At 43.8% G+C, this 13,192-nt stretch overlaps 1 protein-coding gene across 6 annotated transcripts in view; it reads right to left on the reverse strand.

Annotated features, from left to right (window-relative positions):
• ATP11A (ATPase phospholipid transporting 11A) overlaps positions 1-13,192 on the reverse strand; it is a 241,603-nt gene that overhangs the window by 50,099 nt on the left and 178,312 nt on the right. For all 6 annotated transcript variants that reach the window (XM_077482875.1, XM_077482874.1, XM_077482876.1 and 3 more), the window contains exons 19-20: positions 11,276-11,527; positions 7,146-7,320 (exon numbers count right to left, since the gene is read on the reverse strand). In XM_077482875.1, the coding sequence (XP_077339001.1) occupies positions 7,146-7,320; positions 11,276-11,527 (427 nt within the window). The remainder of the gene's footprint in view (positions 1-7,145; positions 7,321-11,275; positions 11,528-13,192) is intronic.

Genomic DNA, 13,192 nt, shown 5'->3' on the forward strand with positions numbered 1-13,192 from the left:
TGCAGTGGCTTTGTAGACTCGTCCTTCGCCCGAAAGAACAGGATTCCCCTTAGACCGAGAGAGAAGGGGCTCTCGGTATACCTGGCTGACGGGTCTACCTTGGGATCAGGACCAGTGACCCAGGAGACTAGCCCCCTATCCGCTGTCATCGCCGGAACTCACCAAGAACTCCTTTGCCTAGACGTCATCCAGTCTCCTCTGTTCCCCATCATTCTAGGTATGCCTTGGTTGAAGGCACACAACCCACGCATTGATTGGGCCACTGGAATAATTGAATTCCCCTCGTACTACTGTCTCCAGCATTGCTGCCCGACTCCCAACGGGGACTCCTCGGCCCTTCTCTGCCTGGAATCGGATGATGAAACCCAACAAGCTGTACCCAAGGAATACCATGCTTTTCTAGATGTCTTCAGTAAGAAGGGGGCAGAGACTCTTCCTCCCCATAGGCCATATGATTGCCCTATAGAACTGCTCCCGGGGGCAGAAATCCCCTTCGGAAGAATCTTCCCTCTATCCGAGTCTGAACTGAGTACCCTGAAGTCCTACTTGGATGATAACCTTGAAAAAGGATTTATCCGACCCTCTACCTCCCCAGCTGGCGCTGGGATTTTCTTCGTGGAAAAGAAAGACCACTCCCTGTGCCCATGTGTGGACTATCGGGCTCTAAACAAGATCACCATTAAAAACCGCTACCCCCTGCCGTTAGTACCTGAACTTTTTCAGAGACTGGGTTCCGCTAAGTTGTTCACAAAGCTGGATCTTCGGGGTGCCTACAACCTCGTCCGTATTAGAAAGGGTGATGAGTGGAAAACAGCCTTCCGTACCCGCTTCGGGCACTACGAATACTTAGTGATGCCATTCGGGTTGTGTAATGCCCCAGCCACGTTCCAGCATTTTGTCAATGACATTTTTAGAGATCATCTTGATTTGTTTGTAATTATTTACCTGGATGACATCTTAATCTTTTCCTCCACTCTAGCCATCCACCGGGAACATGTTAAGAAGGTTCTGACCCGTCTCCGCCTTCACGATTTGTACGCCAAGCCCGAAAAATGTGTTTTCGAACAGCAGAGTATTCAGTTCCTCGGCCTGGTCATCTCGGTTAGAGGGGTAGAGATGGATCCCCAGAAGATCTCCGCAATCCAGGACTGGCCTGCCCCCTCCGATAGGAAGGGAGTTCAGCGATTTGTGGGCTTCCCTAATTTCTATCGTAAATTCATGAAGGGATTCTCTTCTATTATCGCCCCCATTACCGGGCTGACCAAGCAGGGCCAAAGGTTCCATTGGACCCCCGAAGCACAAGAGGCCTTCAAGACCCTGAAGGATTTGTTTGTCTCGGCTTCGGTCCTGAAGCACCCCGATCCCGCTCTACCGTATACCCTCGAAGTTGACGCTTCAGAAATAGCAGTCGGAGCGATACTTTCCCAGAGGCAGGGACCCAAGTCCTTACTCCATCCGGTTGCTTTCTTCTCTCGCAAATTGTCAGAGGCCGAAAGAAATTACGACGTCGGAGATCGTGAGTTATTAGCAATTAAGTCTGCACTCGAGGAGTGCCACTACCTGCTGGAGGGGGCTATCCATCCAATCCTGGTCTATACCGACCACAAAAACTTGGAATACTTAAAGACAGCTAAGAGATTGAAGCCTCGTCAGGCCAGGTGGGCACTCTTTTTCTCAAGATTTGTATTCCACATCACTTACCGTCCCGGATCCAAGAATACTAAGCCAGACGCTTTATCCCGCATGTTTAGTCAGCCGGAAAACTTGCCACCTACCGATACCATCCTTTCTGCTGGGAACTTTCTTCTACTCCAGGGAGATGTGGTGTCTCAGGTCAAGCGGGCTTCCATAGGCGCTACACCTCCACCCGGTGCCCCGTTGTCTTCCAGCGATGACCTTCTGTGGCATGGGAACAGGATCTTTGTTCCCCAGGCAGTTCGGACTCTGGTTCTGGCCTCCTGTCATGACCATCCTCTGGCTGGCCACTTTGGGGTATTCAAAACCCTGGAATTACTCAGGCGTACATTCTGGTGGCCACGGATGAAGGACGACTGCAAGAGGTATGTACAGGCCTGTGCCACCTGTATTCGGAGTAAGGGCGACAAGTCAAGAGCCTGGGGTCTACTAAGACCGCTACCTGTTCCTGATAGACCATGGAGGATGATCTCCATGGATTTTATCGTCGAACTCCCCTCTTCGGAGAACCATTCAACGATCTTTGTCGTAGTCGACAGACTCACCAAGATGGCTCACTTCTTGCCCATGAAGGGCACCCCCTCAGCCGCAGAGACAGCTAACGCCTTTGTTAAGGAAATTGTAAGACTTCATGGCATTCCCGCCAACATCACATCTGATAGGGGGGTGCAGTTCACCTCAAGATTTTGGAGGGCGCTCTGTGGAACTCTGAAGATCGATCTTTGCCTGTCCTCAGCCTACCACCCGCAGACCAACGGTCAGACCGAGAGGACGAATCAGACACTGGAACAGTATCTTCGCTGTTTTTCGTCCTTCTCCCAAGACGACTGGGTCTCTCTGTTACCGATGGCTGAGTTCGCTTACAATAACACAATCCACTCGGCCACCAAGCAGTCCCCTTTTTATGCGAACTTTGGGTTCCATCCGTTGTTTTTGTCTGGCAGTCTTCCCGAGTGTTCGGTACCAGCGGTTCAGAAGAAACTTAACTTCTTTGAAGAAAATAACAAGCTCTTACAAGAAACCCTGGCCAAATCACAGGAGCATAACAAGGAAGTCTTCGACAGAAGGAGAAGAGGGGAGCTGGATCTTAAGGTTGGGGATCGGGTCTGGTTGTCCACCTTGAATCTTAGACTGTCCTGCCCCTCCAAGAAGTTGGGCCCGAAATTCGTGGGTCCCTTCCCGATCAAGAGGAAATTAAATGACGTGGCGTTTGAACTCAAACTTCCTGAATCCTTCCGAATTCATCCAGTGTTCCATGTGTCGCTTCTCAAACCCGCAGTCGCGGATCCCTTCGCTGACAGGATCTCCAGTCCCCCGGAACCCGTGTTGGTCAATGGGGAGATTGAGTTTGAAATCGAGGCCATTTTGGACTGTAGGAAGAGAAAGAACCAGGTCCAATTCTTGGTCAAGTGGAAGGGGTACGGACCTGAGGAGAACTCCTGGGAGCCAGAAGCTAACATCCATGCCAAGAGACTCATCCGTGCCTTCAAGAATTCCCACCCGAATAAGTTGGCTCAGTTGGGCATCCGGAGGCTGCCCCTTGGGGGGGGGGGGGGGGGCAATGTCACGATCACCCTGGCGTTTCGGCCGTACACAGGAGACTTACCCGTAGAAACCTGTCGTGGAGAACCCGTCGTTTCCCCTTGACGCGCGCTAAAGCGAACGAACGCACTCGCGTCAACATGAACGAGCGCACGCACACACGTGGGGTCACGAACGGGCGCACGTCTACTCACGGGGGCACGCTGACCCGTCGTACGACCGTTTTGGCGCCCTAAGGTCTTCTTAAGGCACTTGCTCCTTCCCATCCGTGCTGTCCAGTCTACAGCGTGTCCGTGACCTTGCTTTCTGTACCTGTACCTGTTACTTTGGTTCCTGATACCCGGCTTGTTCCTTGACCCTGATCCGTTGCTGCCTGCCTACGACCTCTGCTTGTCTGACCACGTCTCTGCCTCATCCTCTTGTACCTTGCTGATCGATCCCTGCTGACCCGGCCTGCACCTGACCCTGCTGTTCCTGCTTACCCGTTGGGGTTCCTGTATTTCCTGACGTCCACCTGCCCGCCAGTCTATCCACTTGTGCCTGCCTGCTACAGTCAAGTACCATCAGCTCTACCTACTCGCTGTCGGTGCCCTGCTGCTTATCCGGACCGGTCTCCATCCGCCAGGCACTTGTGCCCCCTGAACTTTTGAATACCTGTCTCCATCTCCAGGGGTTCATTAGCCAGGGGATACGAGGGGCCGCTTCCTGCATTCCAGGCTCAACTACTAGGTACGTGACACAAACAGTTTAGGTATTCTGACAACCAGTTGCCACAGCAAGAGATTCATCTGCCTGTACTGTTTAACAAGGAAGGAGGAATCTGTTTTTCTTTTTTTATTAAGCTCACAAGCTGAACAGAATACATCTATGGGTGTATGGCCAGCCTAACTGTCTCCATTAAAATGCATCGTTTCAGACTTCCTGCTGTCTGTGTAAAGAAACTGTATTCCACTAATCACATACCTGGAGGGGAAAAAGCTGATAGTTACATTTCCCTCAAGCAGCTTAGAGCATTAAGACCTGTATTAAATCCTGATGTGTGTATATTATATATATATATATATATATATATATACACACACACACACACACGTTATATTGTCAAAAGTATTGTGACGTCTGCCTTTACACGCACATGAACTATAATGGCATCCCAGTCTTAGTCCATAGGGTTCAATATTGAGTTAGCCCACCCTTTGCAGCTTCAACTCATCTGGGAAAGCTTTCCACAAGGTTTGGGAGCATGTCTATGAGAAGGTTTAACCATTCTTTCAGAAGCACATTTGTGAGGTCAAGCTCTGATCTTGGTGAGAAGGAGTGGGAAAAAAGGTTATGGAAGGTGCATGATCTAACACATGAATCAAAGTGCTAACGTTTATTCATAAACAAAGTAGAGGAGTACAAAGAAATTACTACGAGTTCATACAAACTAGGTTACAAGATATTCATTAAAAATGTGTTATGCCCATACAAGGGCAAATGCTCAAGGTAGGCTAATGCGTTTCAAGGTGTTCTGTCTGTAGGATGTGGTAGATATACATGGAGAGGGCTGGCTGATTAGGAGCTGTATCCCATAGTGGGTGATGTATTCTCCTTTACTCTAAAAGTATTCACATTACATTGCTCTAGATGAGATAAATATCAAATGTATGTGTGTGTAATTAAGGTTCTAGTAGAAGGCACATGTATACAAAGTGTTGGAATTATTCATTATACATTGTAATTACAGACAAGAAACGTATAAAAAATGTTGAAACATTAAAACATTGAGTCATTGAAGTATTGAAAGATTAAAACATTAAGGCATTAAAAACTATTAAAAACCATTAGGAGCTAAACATTATTATTTTAGAAGTATTACTAAAAAATACTTGAAAAGTATTAGAGCAGTGAACCATTAGAACCGTAAGCCATTAGCTCTACTTACTAGAGTTGGTTCACTAAAAAGCAGTTGTAGTTTAAAAATTAAACACAAGTGCATAAATGCGGATGAGAAGGCCTGGCTCGCAGTTTCCACTCTAAATTCATCCTAAAGGTGTTCTATTGGGTTGAGGTCAGGACTCTGTGCAGTCCAGTCAAGTTCCTCCACCCCAAACTCGCTCATCCATGTCTTTATGGACCTTGTTTTGTGCACTGGTCCAAATCATTTGGTGGAGGTAGTATTATAGTGTGGGATTGTTTTTCAGGGGTTGGGCTTGGCCTCTTAGTTCCAGTGAAGGGAACACTTAAGGCATCAGCATACCAAGACATTTTGGACACTTTCATGTTCCCAACTTTGTGGAAACGGTTTGGGGTTGGCCCCTTCCTGTTCCAACATGACTGCGCACCAGTGCACAAAGCAAGGTCCATAAAGACAGTGATGAGCTTGGAGTGGAGGAATTTGACTGGCCTGCAGAGTCCTGACCTTTGGGATGAATTTAAAGCGGAGATTGTGAGCCAGGCCTTCTCAGCCAACATCAGTGCCTGGCCTCACAATTGCGCTTCTGGAAGAATGGTCAAACATTCCCATAGACACATGCCTAAACTTTGTGGACGGGCATCCCAGAAGAGTTTAAACTGTTATAGTTGCAAAGGGTGGGCCAACTCAATATTAAGCCCTACAGACTAAGAGTGGGATGCCATTAAAGTTCATGCGCGTGTAAAAGCAGGCATCCCAATACTTTTGACTATATAGCGTGTAAATAAATATATATATTATACACATATATATATATATATATATATATATATATATATATATATATATATATATTTATTATTCGATGGGACAAGCACAAAAAGGTTTCTCGTACGATACCAGATTGTATATATATATATATATATATATATATATATATACACACACACACACACACACACACACACACTTATACAGAGCTTATGAGAAAGTAAGAAAAAAAAGTGGAGCTGCTCCTTTTCACCAAGCTCCCCCTATATACTAGCCAATATGTACTGCATGTGCCTTATGATATACAGTATATGTGAATGATAGACAATTCTTGTGCATTGCAGTGTAAAATAAATCTGAACAGAACAATTAGTTACCAAAATTGGCAACATACCAAGGTTTTCTACTTCAATGTGCTTGTTTGTAGTTGAAATTCAATATATAAAAGTTTGGTAAAAGAAGTTTAGATATGCAAGATGTGCTACCTAAAGAAAATGACTATGGGTGATTGTTCAGTATATATAGTAGCTTTAGCATCTCAGAAACTTCTGACCTCCTGAGACTGTACACTGGGACTGGTGCACAAAAATAATAATAATAAAACAAATAGTGAGAGACAATTTTGTGGGCAAGAACCCTTTTTCTTTTGACAAGGAAAGGAATACAAGGCATTTTCTGAATGGAGGAGTTAAAGAGCGAACAAACCTCTATGATCTCTTAGCGGTGGAACTTAATCCAGCTGAGCCAGAAAATTAAAGCACACATGGAATGTGGCATAATATGATTAATATTTTTAGAATCCCCAGCAACCCCCTCTGGACATAGTATACTTAGAATTAGAGGTAACCAATATGGTCCCAGTACACGGTAAGAAGTACTTTTTTTTCTGGGAGATCTGTAGCAGAGTATTTTTTTTTACCGTTACTTTTGCCATATGCACAGTATATTATCTCTGAATATTTGCATAGATCCACTAAAATGCTAACAGCTCATATCTGCAGATTGAAATACTACAAAAAAGCAAGGAGTGTGAAGACCATAAAATTTGAAGCATAAAAAACAACAAAAAAACAACAATGTATACATTTATTTGATCGGGGTAAAAGTATACTACCCTGCACATTGGGAACCTAGCTGTTCAGTGAGTTTAAAACCAGATGCCTTACAAACAAACAGTGTGCTGACCCACGGTGAAGAAGTTAAATTGTTTGGAAAACTAAAAATCTTGAAGGCTCAGTACCTGTGCTTTCTGCAAAGGGGCCATCCGGCAACACAGAACAGCATTGCAGTTCCTGCAGATGTCGAGGAAAACCTCTCTGTAGTTTGTAGAGCTCCCATCTTCTCTAGGTTTCATTATTAATGAAAGTGCGGCTCCATCAATAATTAAACCATAATCTTGGAAATCGGCTGAAAACCTATACCACGTTGAAGAAAAACAAAATAAAAAAAAAGGTATTAGTGATGCTGCTGCTGTCTACTCCAAGTCATTTACTTAATGGAAACGAGAACTATGTCTGGTCTAGGCGGCCCAGCAGCTGGTAGGGAAAGACAAAGATTGTGAAACAATGAGACCTGCAGTGATACTTCTTATTAACCTCCATGGCCATATTTGAAGATGAATAGGAGATGCTTCCAATCGTCTATCCAGTTGTATTGCATGTCATAGGCTAAAGCACACAATCAGAAAATCGTACAAAGATACTCATTCAAAGCAATCATATAATAATCTGAATGTTGGTCACAGCTTTTGAAAGCAGATCAGGACAGGTTATGTGAAATTATTCCATAGGACAAGCACAAAAAGGTTTCTCGTACGATACCAGATTGTATGATTTTCATTTAATCAGTACAATTTTCGTACGAAAGTACTGAAAATACAATACGTGCCTTCCAAACTTTTTTTATTCTGTCTTACAACTATTTTTTCGACGATCTCATGGTGTGTACCAGGCTTAAAGCGGGAGTAAACCTAGTTTCAAAAAACACTTACATTCCCGGCATGCCGGAAATGCTAACTTTCACATTGGTTGTGCTCTCAACCAAACTTTCAAACCATCCAATAGCTGGTTTCATAACTGATCACATGTGCAGCATTATGGAAGTTGAAGAATCATTATAGGCCAAGATGGCGGCTTCCTTGACTGAAAACGATAGAAGGGTTTACTTCCACTTTAAGTGGAGATTAGAGATGAGGGATTGTATGTTCTTCCTGTGTTTCCATTGGTTTCTTTGAAGTGGTCTGGTTTTGTCATACAATCCAAGAATATACTGGTAGGCAAATTGGATGCCAACTAAACTGGTCTGTGTGTGGGTGTATCAGCATCCGCAAACTGAGCTAAGTACTATGCAACTGAATGAAGTACACATAAATAGGACGCTAGTAACGTTTTAAGAGTACAATCCAATTTGAGGATGGTGTTTGCATTTTATAGTTGCCAACTTTTATAGTTGATGTTGTGAAGGATCAAAAGGAGTCAAAAAGTCTTCCAACTGAATCAATGCATAACACAGGAAGCATTTTAGGAACAGGAGTTACTTACACCATATACGGTATCCTAAAATAAGCAGATTATCCCTCACTTTAAGTCCAAGGCACTGGGTGGAGATGAGCAAATACATTCCTCTATGCTCCACTACCAAAATACAAACCCAGACCTGGCAGGCCTAAGATTGTACAAACCAGTGACATTATATTTGCAATGGTTAGGCCGTGGTTACAGGAATGCATCCTTTAGTTACTAAGTGCTCATGCACACTGCAGCTCAAAAAAAATAAAAAAATAAAAATCTGCTTTTACAGGCATTTGAGCTTTTATTTCTCTGCCTAAAAGCTTGCGGAAAGCATGTGCTTTTTTGTGCTCTTTTGCACATTTTTATTGAGCTTCTTTGAGCTTTTTTGAGCATAAGCATTTTTTTTCACAAACCCTCCCCTCGGCTAATTTTTCATTTTTTTGGTGCATTTTCAAGCTTTTTTGAGCAGTTTTAAGCTTTTTAATGCTTCTTTTTTAGGCACTTAGGCGTCTTTTCTGCTTAAAAGCTAATCTCAAAAATGCGAGTTTGGTGGGGTTTTTTTCTGCCTGTAAGAGCATATATGCCTGTGAACTCCTGAAAAAGCCTTATGCTGCATACACACAATCGGCTTTCTCGTCAGAAAATGATATGACGGCTTTTCCGACAGGATTCCACTCAGGTTTGCCTTGCATACACACAGTCACGCAAAAGTTTGCTGAAATTACGACCATCAAGAATGCGGTGACGTACAACACTAGGTCAAGCCGAGAAAATGAAGTTCAATGCTTCAGAGCATACGTTGAATTGTTTCTGAGCATGCGTAGGAATTTTGCACGTCGGAATTGCCACAGACGATCGCATTTTCGGATAGGAACTTTTCCCGACAGAAAAATTGAGAGCATGCTCTCAATCTTTTGCTGGCTGGAATTTCGCAAGCAAAAGACAGATGGAGCATACACACAGTCGCATTTTCCGACGAAAAACTCATCGGTCTTTTGCGGGACGAAATTTCCGATCGTGTGTACGGGGCATTGGGGGGTTATTTACTAAAGGCAAATCCACTTTGCACTACTAGCAGCGGGCTTGTAGGTCAAAGTGGATTTGCCTTTTGTAAATAACCCCCATAGTGTGCATGGACACATTGGCTAACATGAAGGGAGGTTTCCAGGCACAAAAAAATGAGAGCTCAAAAAAACTCAAAAAAGCTCAAAAGGCTGTAGGAGCACATTCTTTGGGATGCAGCGTGCATGAGCCCTTATAGTACTACAACTGACGCAAAGTAAAATAGAAAGATGCTTCTAATTATGTTGCTCAGTATGTTTATCAGGATATAATTTGTGTTGTGCTGTTAGTGTTGGCAATACGTTTTTATTTTAGTTTTGAATAGAGCAGTGAAAGGTTAGAAGTTGTCAGATTCTTACTGTGGACATTAGATTCACCTTTTGTTCTGGGGACCATTCTTGCTAGGATATCAAATGATGGGGAATACCAAATGTTACAAAAGAAAAGCAAAAGGAGAAGAGAGAAGCGCCAAGCCAATCCTTTAAACAGCTTAGGAATTTATTCAGTATATAAGTATAAAACACCACTAAAAACTTGCGTGAAAAATGTTAGAGCACTTGCATAGTGCTAGAGCGAATGGGACTTCCACGTGCAGTGTCACAGGAGCACAGGAGGACCGCCGGAAAGTCTCTATTGAGGGATCCACTACCACCGTGTGTTAGCCACAACTGGAGCCTCGGTAAGCCTCATGGAGCTAATGAAGGTGAGGCCGTGCCTTTGAAACGCATGCTGATTGGCCAGACAGCAATTTGATAGCCCTGGACAACTCTCACCCAGAGACACACAGCTGACATCTCCATGAGGCTCACCGAGGCTCCAGCTGTGGCTAACACACTCCCTCAATAGAGAATTTCCGGTGATCCTCCTGTGCTCCAGTGACACTGTAGCACTCTGCAAGTGCTCCAACATTTTTCACGCAAGTTTTTAGTGTTGTTTTATATTTATATACTGAATAAATTCCTAAGCTTTTTAAAAGGATTGGCTTGGCGCTTCTCTCCTTTTGCTTTCCTTTTGTTCACAGTGATTGGGTTTCACAGCCCGCGCATGAAGCAGCCTTGTTCCTTTTACAGCCTCCATTTCTTTTTTTAGAGACTAATTATTAGCGGTTCATCCCCCAGAACTTTCAATCCACTCACCATTCACATGGTTGCACCTTCATGTATCAGCATGCAGATGCATGCCTTCTCATTTAAATTTTAAACTTAATCTTTTTCATCAGATGGTTTAGCGCTGAATATTATACCAATATTGTGTATGTGTTTCCTCCTAATATCATAATACCAAATGTTACAGCTGTCATCAGAACAGGAGGTGAGAGTAAATCTTCCAATGGCAACACTTGTTGGAGGCCACTGTGCAAGATCTATTTGCTCTATGTGCTCTATTTAAAATGTATAAAGAAAAGTTTTGGCAAAACATATACTGTATTTATTGGCGTATAACACTCACTTTTTCACCATGAAAATCGGGTGCAAATAGTGTGTGCGTGCTATACACCAATACTGAAATTTTAGCTGCCTTATTTAAAATGTATTTTTTTTCCTGGAACGTCCCTCTTAAAATGAATGTGCATGTTATACACCTGTGCGTGTTATACGCCGATAAATACGGTACTTTAATGGGCAAGATCCAGGGGTTCTGTGCTTATATACTCCTGTTAACAAACCTGGGCCCCATGGTTTACAAAGCTTAATAAAATCCCTCATAGGTATAGCAATCTTTTCAGTCTAAAAAGCTCTGTTCTCAAGCAAAGCTTCCAGTATTTTGCTGTATTACCAGACTTGAGTCTCTCACATACCCTGAGAAATTGTCTCTCGGTAAGCTCTCGCTGTGCCTCAGGACTGTTTTGCTCAACTCAAACAGCACATCATGTAAACTTTGCTCCTCGATCTTCTTCGTTGTGAGCTCCAGCAGTTGTGTGGTTCTCCTGAACAGCTTGCAGGCATAACAGGTGGCAGCAGCGGTCTCCATTTTGTCTCCTGTGAGTACCCACACTTTAATGCCAGCTTTCTGTAAAGATTCAATGGTATCTGCTGCTTTTTCCTGAAGTCTGGGACAAAAGGACAAAAAAAATTATTTTCCAATCATGGACACGCTCTATTAATGCTCATGGCAAGTTTACTTTAAACGTGCATGTTTGTATTATAATCTAACATATTTCCTAGTATATCTATTATTAATACTGATATGGATGATTATTGGATTAGTGGATACTTTTGTTTGTGTTGCACCCAAACCTGTGTACTAATATACATTGTACTATATATGTTTACACTAGTAGTTTTGGGTGGAGGGAGAACCTGGCATGTTCAAACAGTTATATGAAGTTACACTCGCATGAAGATCAAGCTCCTCACCTTGATACCGCCATTGTGTTGCAAATATCCTTATTGAGGTTTCCACTTTAGCAGCCAAATTGGGATAACCCCTACTTTATATTGTAAGCCCTTGTACACACAGTCGGACATTCTGACAACCAAATCCGTCGGATTTTGTCCAACGGATTTTGTCCAAAACTGTTGCATACACACAGTCGGACAAAGTTGTCAGAAAATCCGATCGTACTCAACGTGATGACGTTATTTCGTTAGGACGGGAATATGTTCAGGCTAGTAGCCAATAGCTTTGGCCTAGGAATTTGATCTGAGCATGCGTGACACTTTGTCCGATCAGAATTCTCTACACATGATTGGACAAAGTCCGATCGGATAATGTTGTCGGAAAATTTTATAGCCCAGCTGGAAAACTTGGTTCGATGGAGCCCACACACAGTCGGATTATCCGACAACACGGTCCTATCGGACACTGTCCATCGGAATGTGTGTACAAGGGCTTACATGTTCCCATTCACATAGCATAACTTAAAAAAAAAAAATGCTACTGACATTTGCTATTGACATTTTAAAGCAGAAGCACAGCCAAAGCTTGTTTGGCTGTACTTCTCCTGCAGATCACAGGAGTGCAGTTAGTGCTGCACTCCTGTGACCTGTTTTCAGCAGACAGTGGGCTGAAGCTCACTTTCAGCTGATGTCACAGAGTTGGTCTGGGCTGGGGAAAGATTGCGACCATATGATCGGGATCCACCCACATCCTGGACCAGCACCAGGCTCAGCCTCTCAGGGAGCCGACAGCTTGCAGCATCCGGCTTAGCCTTTCAGCGAGCCAACAGCAGGAGCAGAGCAGACATCGACTGACAGTCCCCAGCTCTCTGCTCAGGGAGCACTGAGAATCGAGCGATCGGCGGTAGTCAATCGCTCAGTTCTCAGTCTTACAGCTGGCGGGGGACAGATACAGCATCGGATTGATGCTGCATCCACCTAGGCAAGTTTAATTCTTAAAAAAAAGTTTTCCCAGAAGTCCCATGAGGCATGGCAAGACTCTGATAGCCACAAGCATGACACCCAGAAGCAGAGGCATGATGGGACTTGTAGTTTTGCAACAGCTGGAGGTCCGCTAATTGCATATCCTTGCTTTAGAACCTGTATACACTAGTTCTAAACCAGGCTTTCTAATTGTCTACTCAAAGCTTATTGAACGATTATGGCTGAAGATCAGGGATTATGTATACATCCATTTGCTGGCATCTCAGCTGCTTTTTTTTCCTCTATAAAAGCCACTGTGAATATAAAAGCAACTCAAAGTGGCTCAAAACAACTCAGAAGTATCTCGAGGGCAAATCAAAGCATCTCACAAACAGGCCAGGAGCACCTAATAG

This window comes from Lithobates pipiens, unplaced genomic scaffold, assembly GCF_037356315.1.
Source record: "Lithobates pipiens isolate NorthernLeopardFrog02 unplaced genomic scaffold, aLitPip1_a1.2 Scaffold_16, whole genome shotgun sequence".
NCBI classification, from domain to species: Eukaryota; Metazoa; Chordata; class Amphibia; order Anura; family Ranidae; genus Lithobates; species Lithobates pipiens.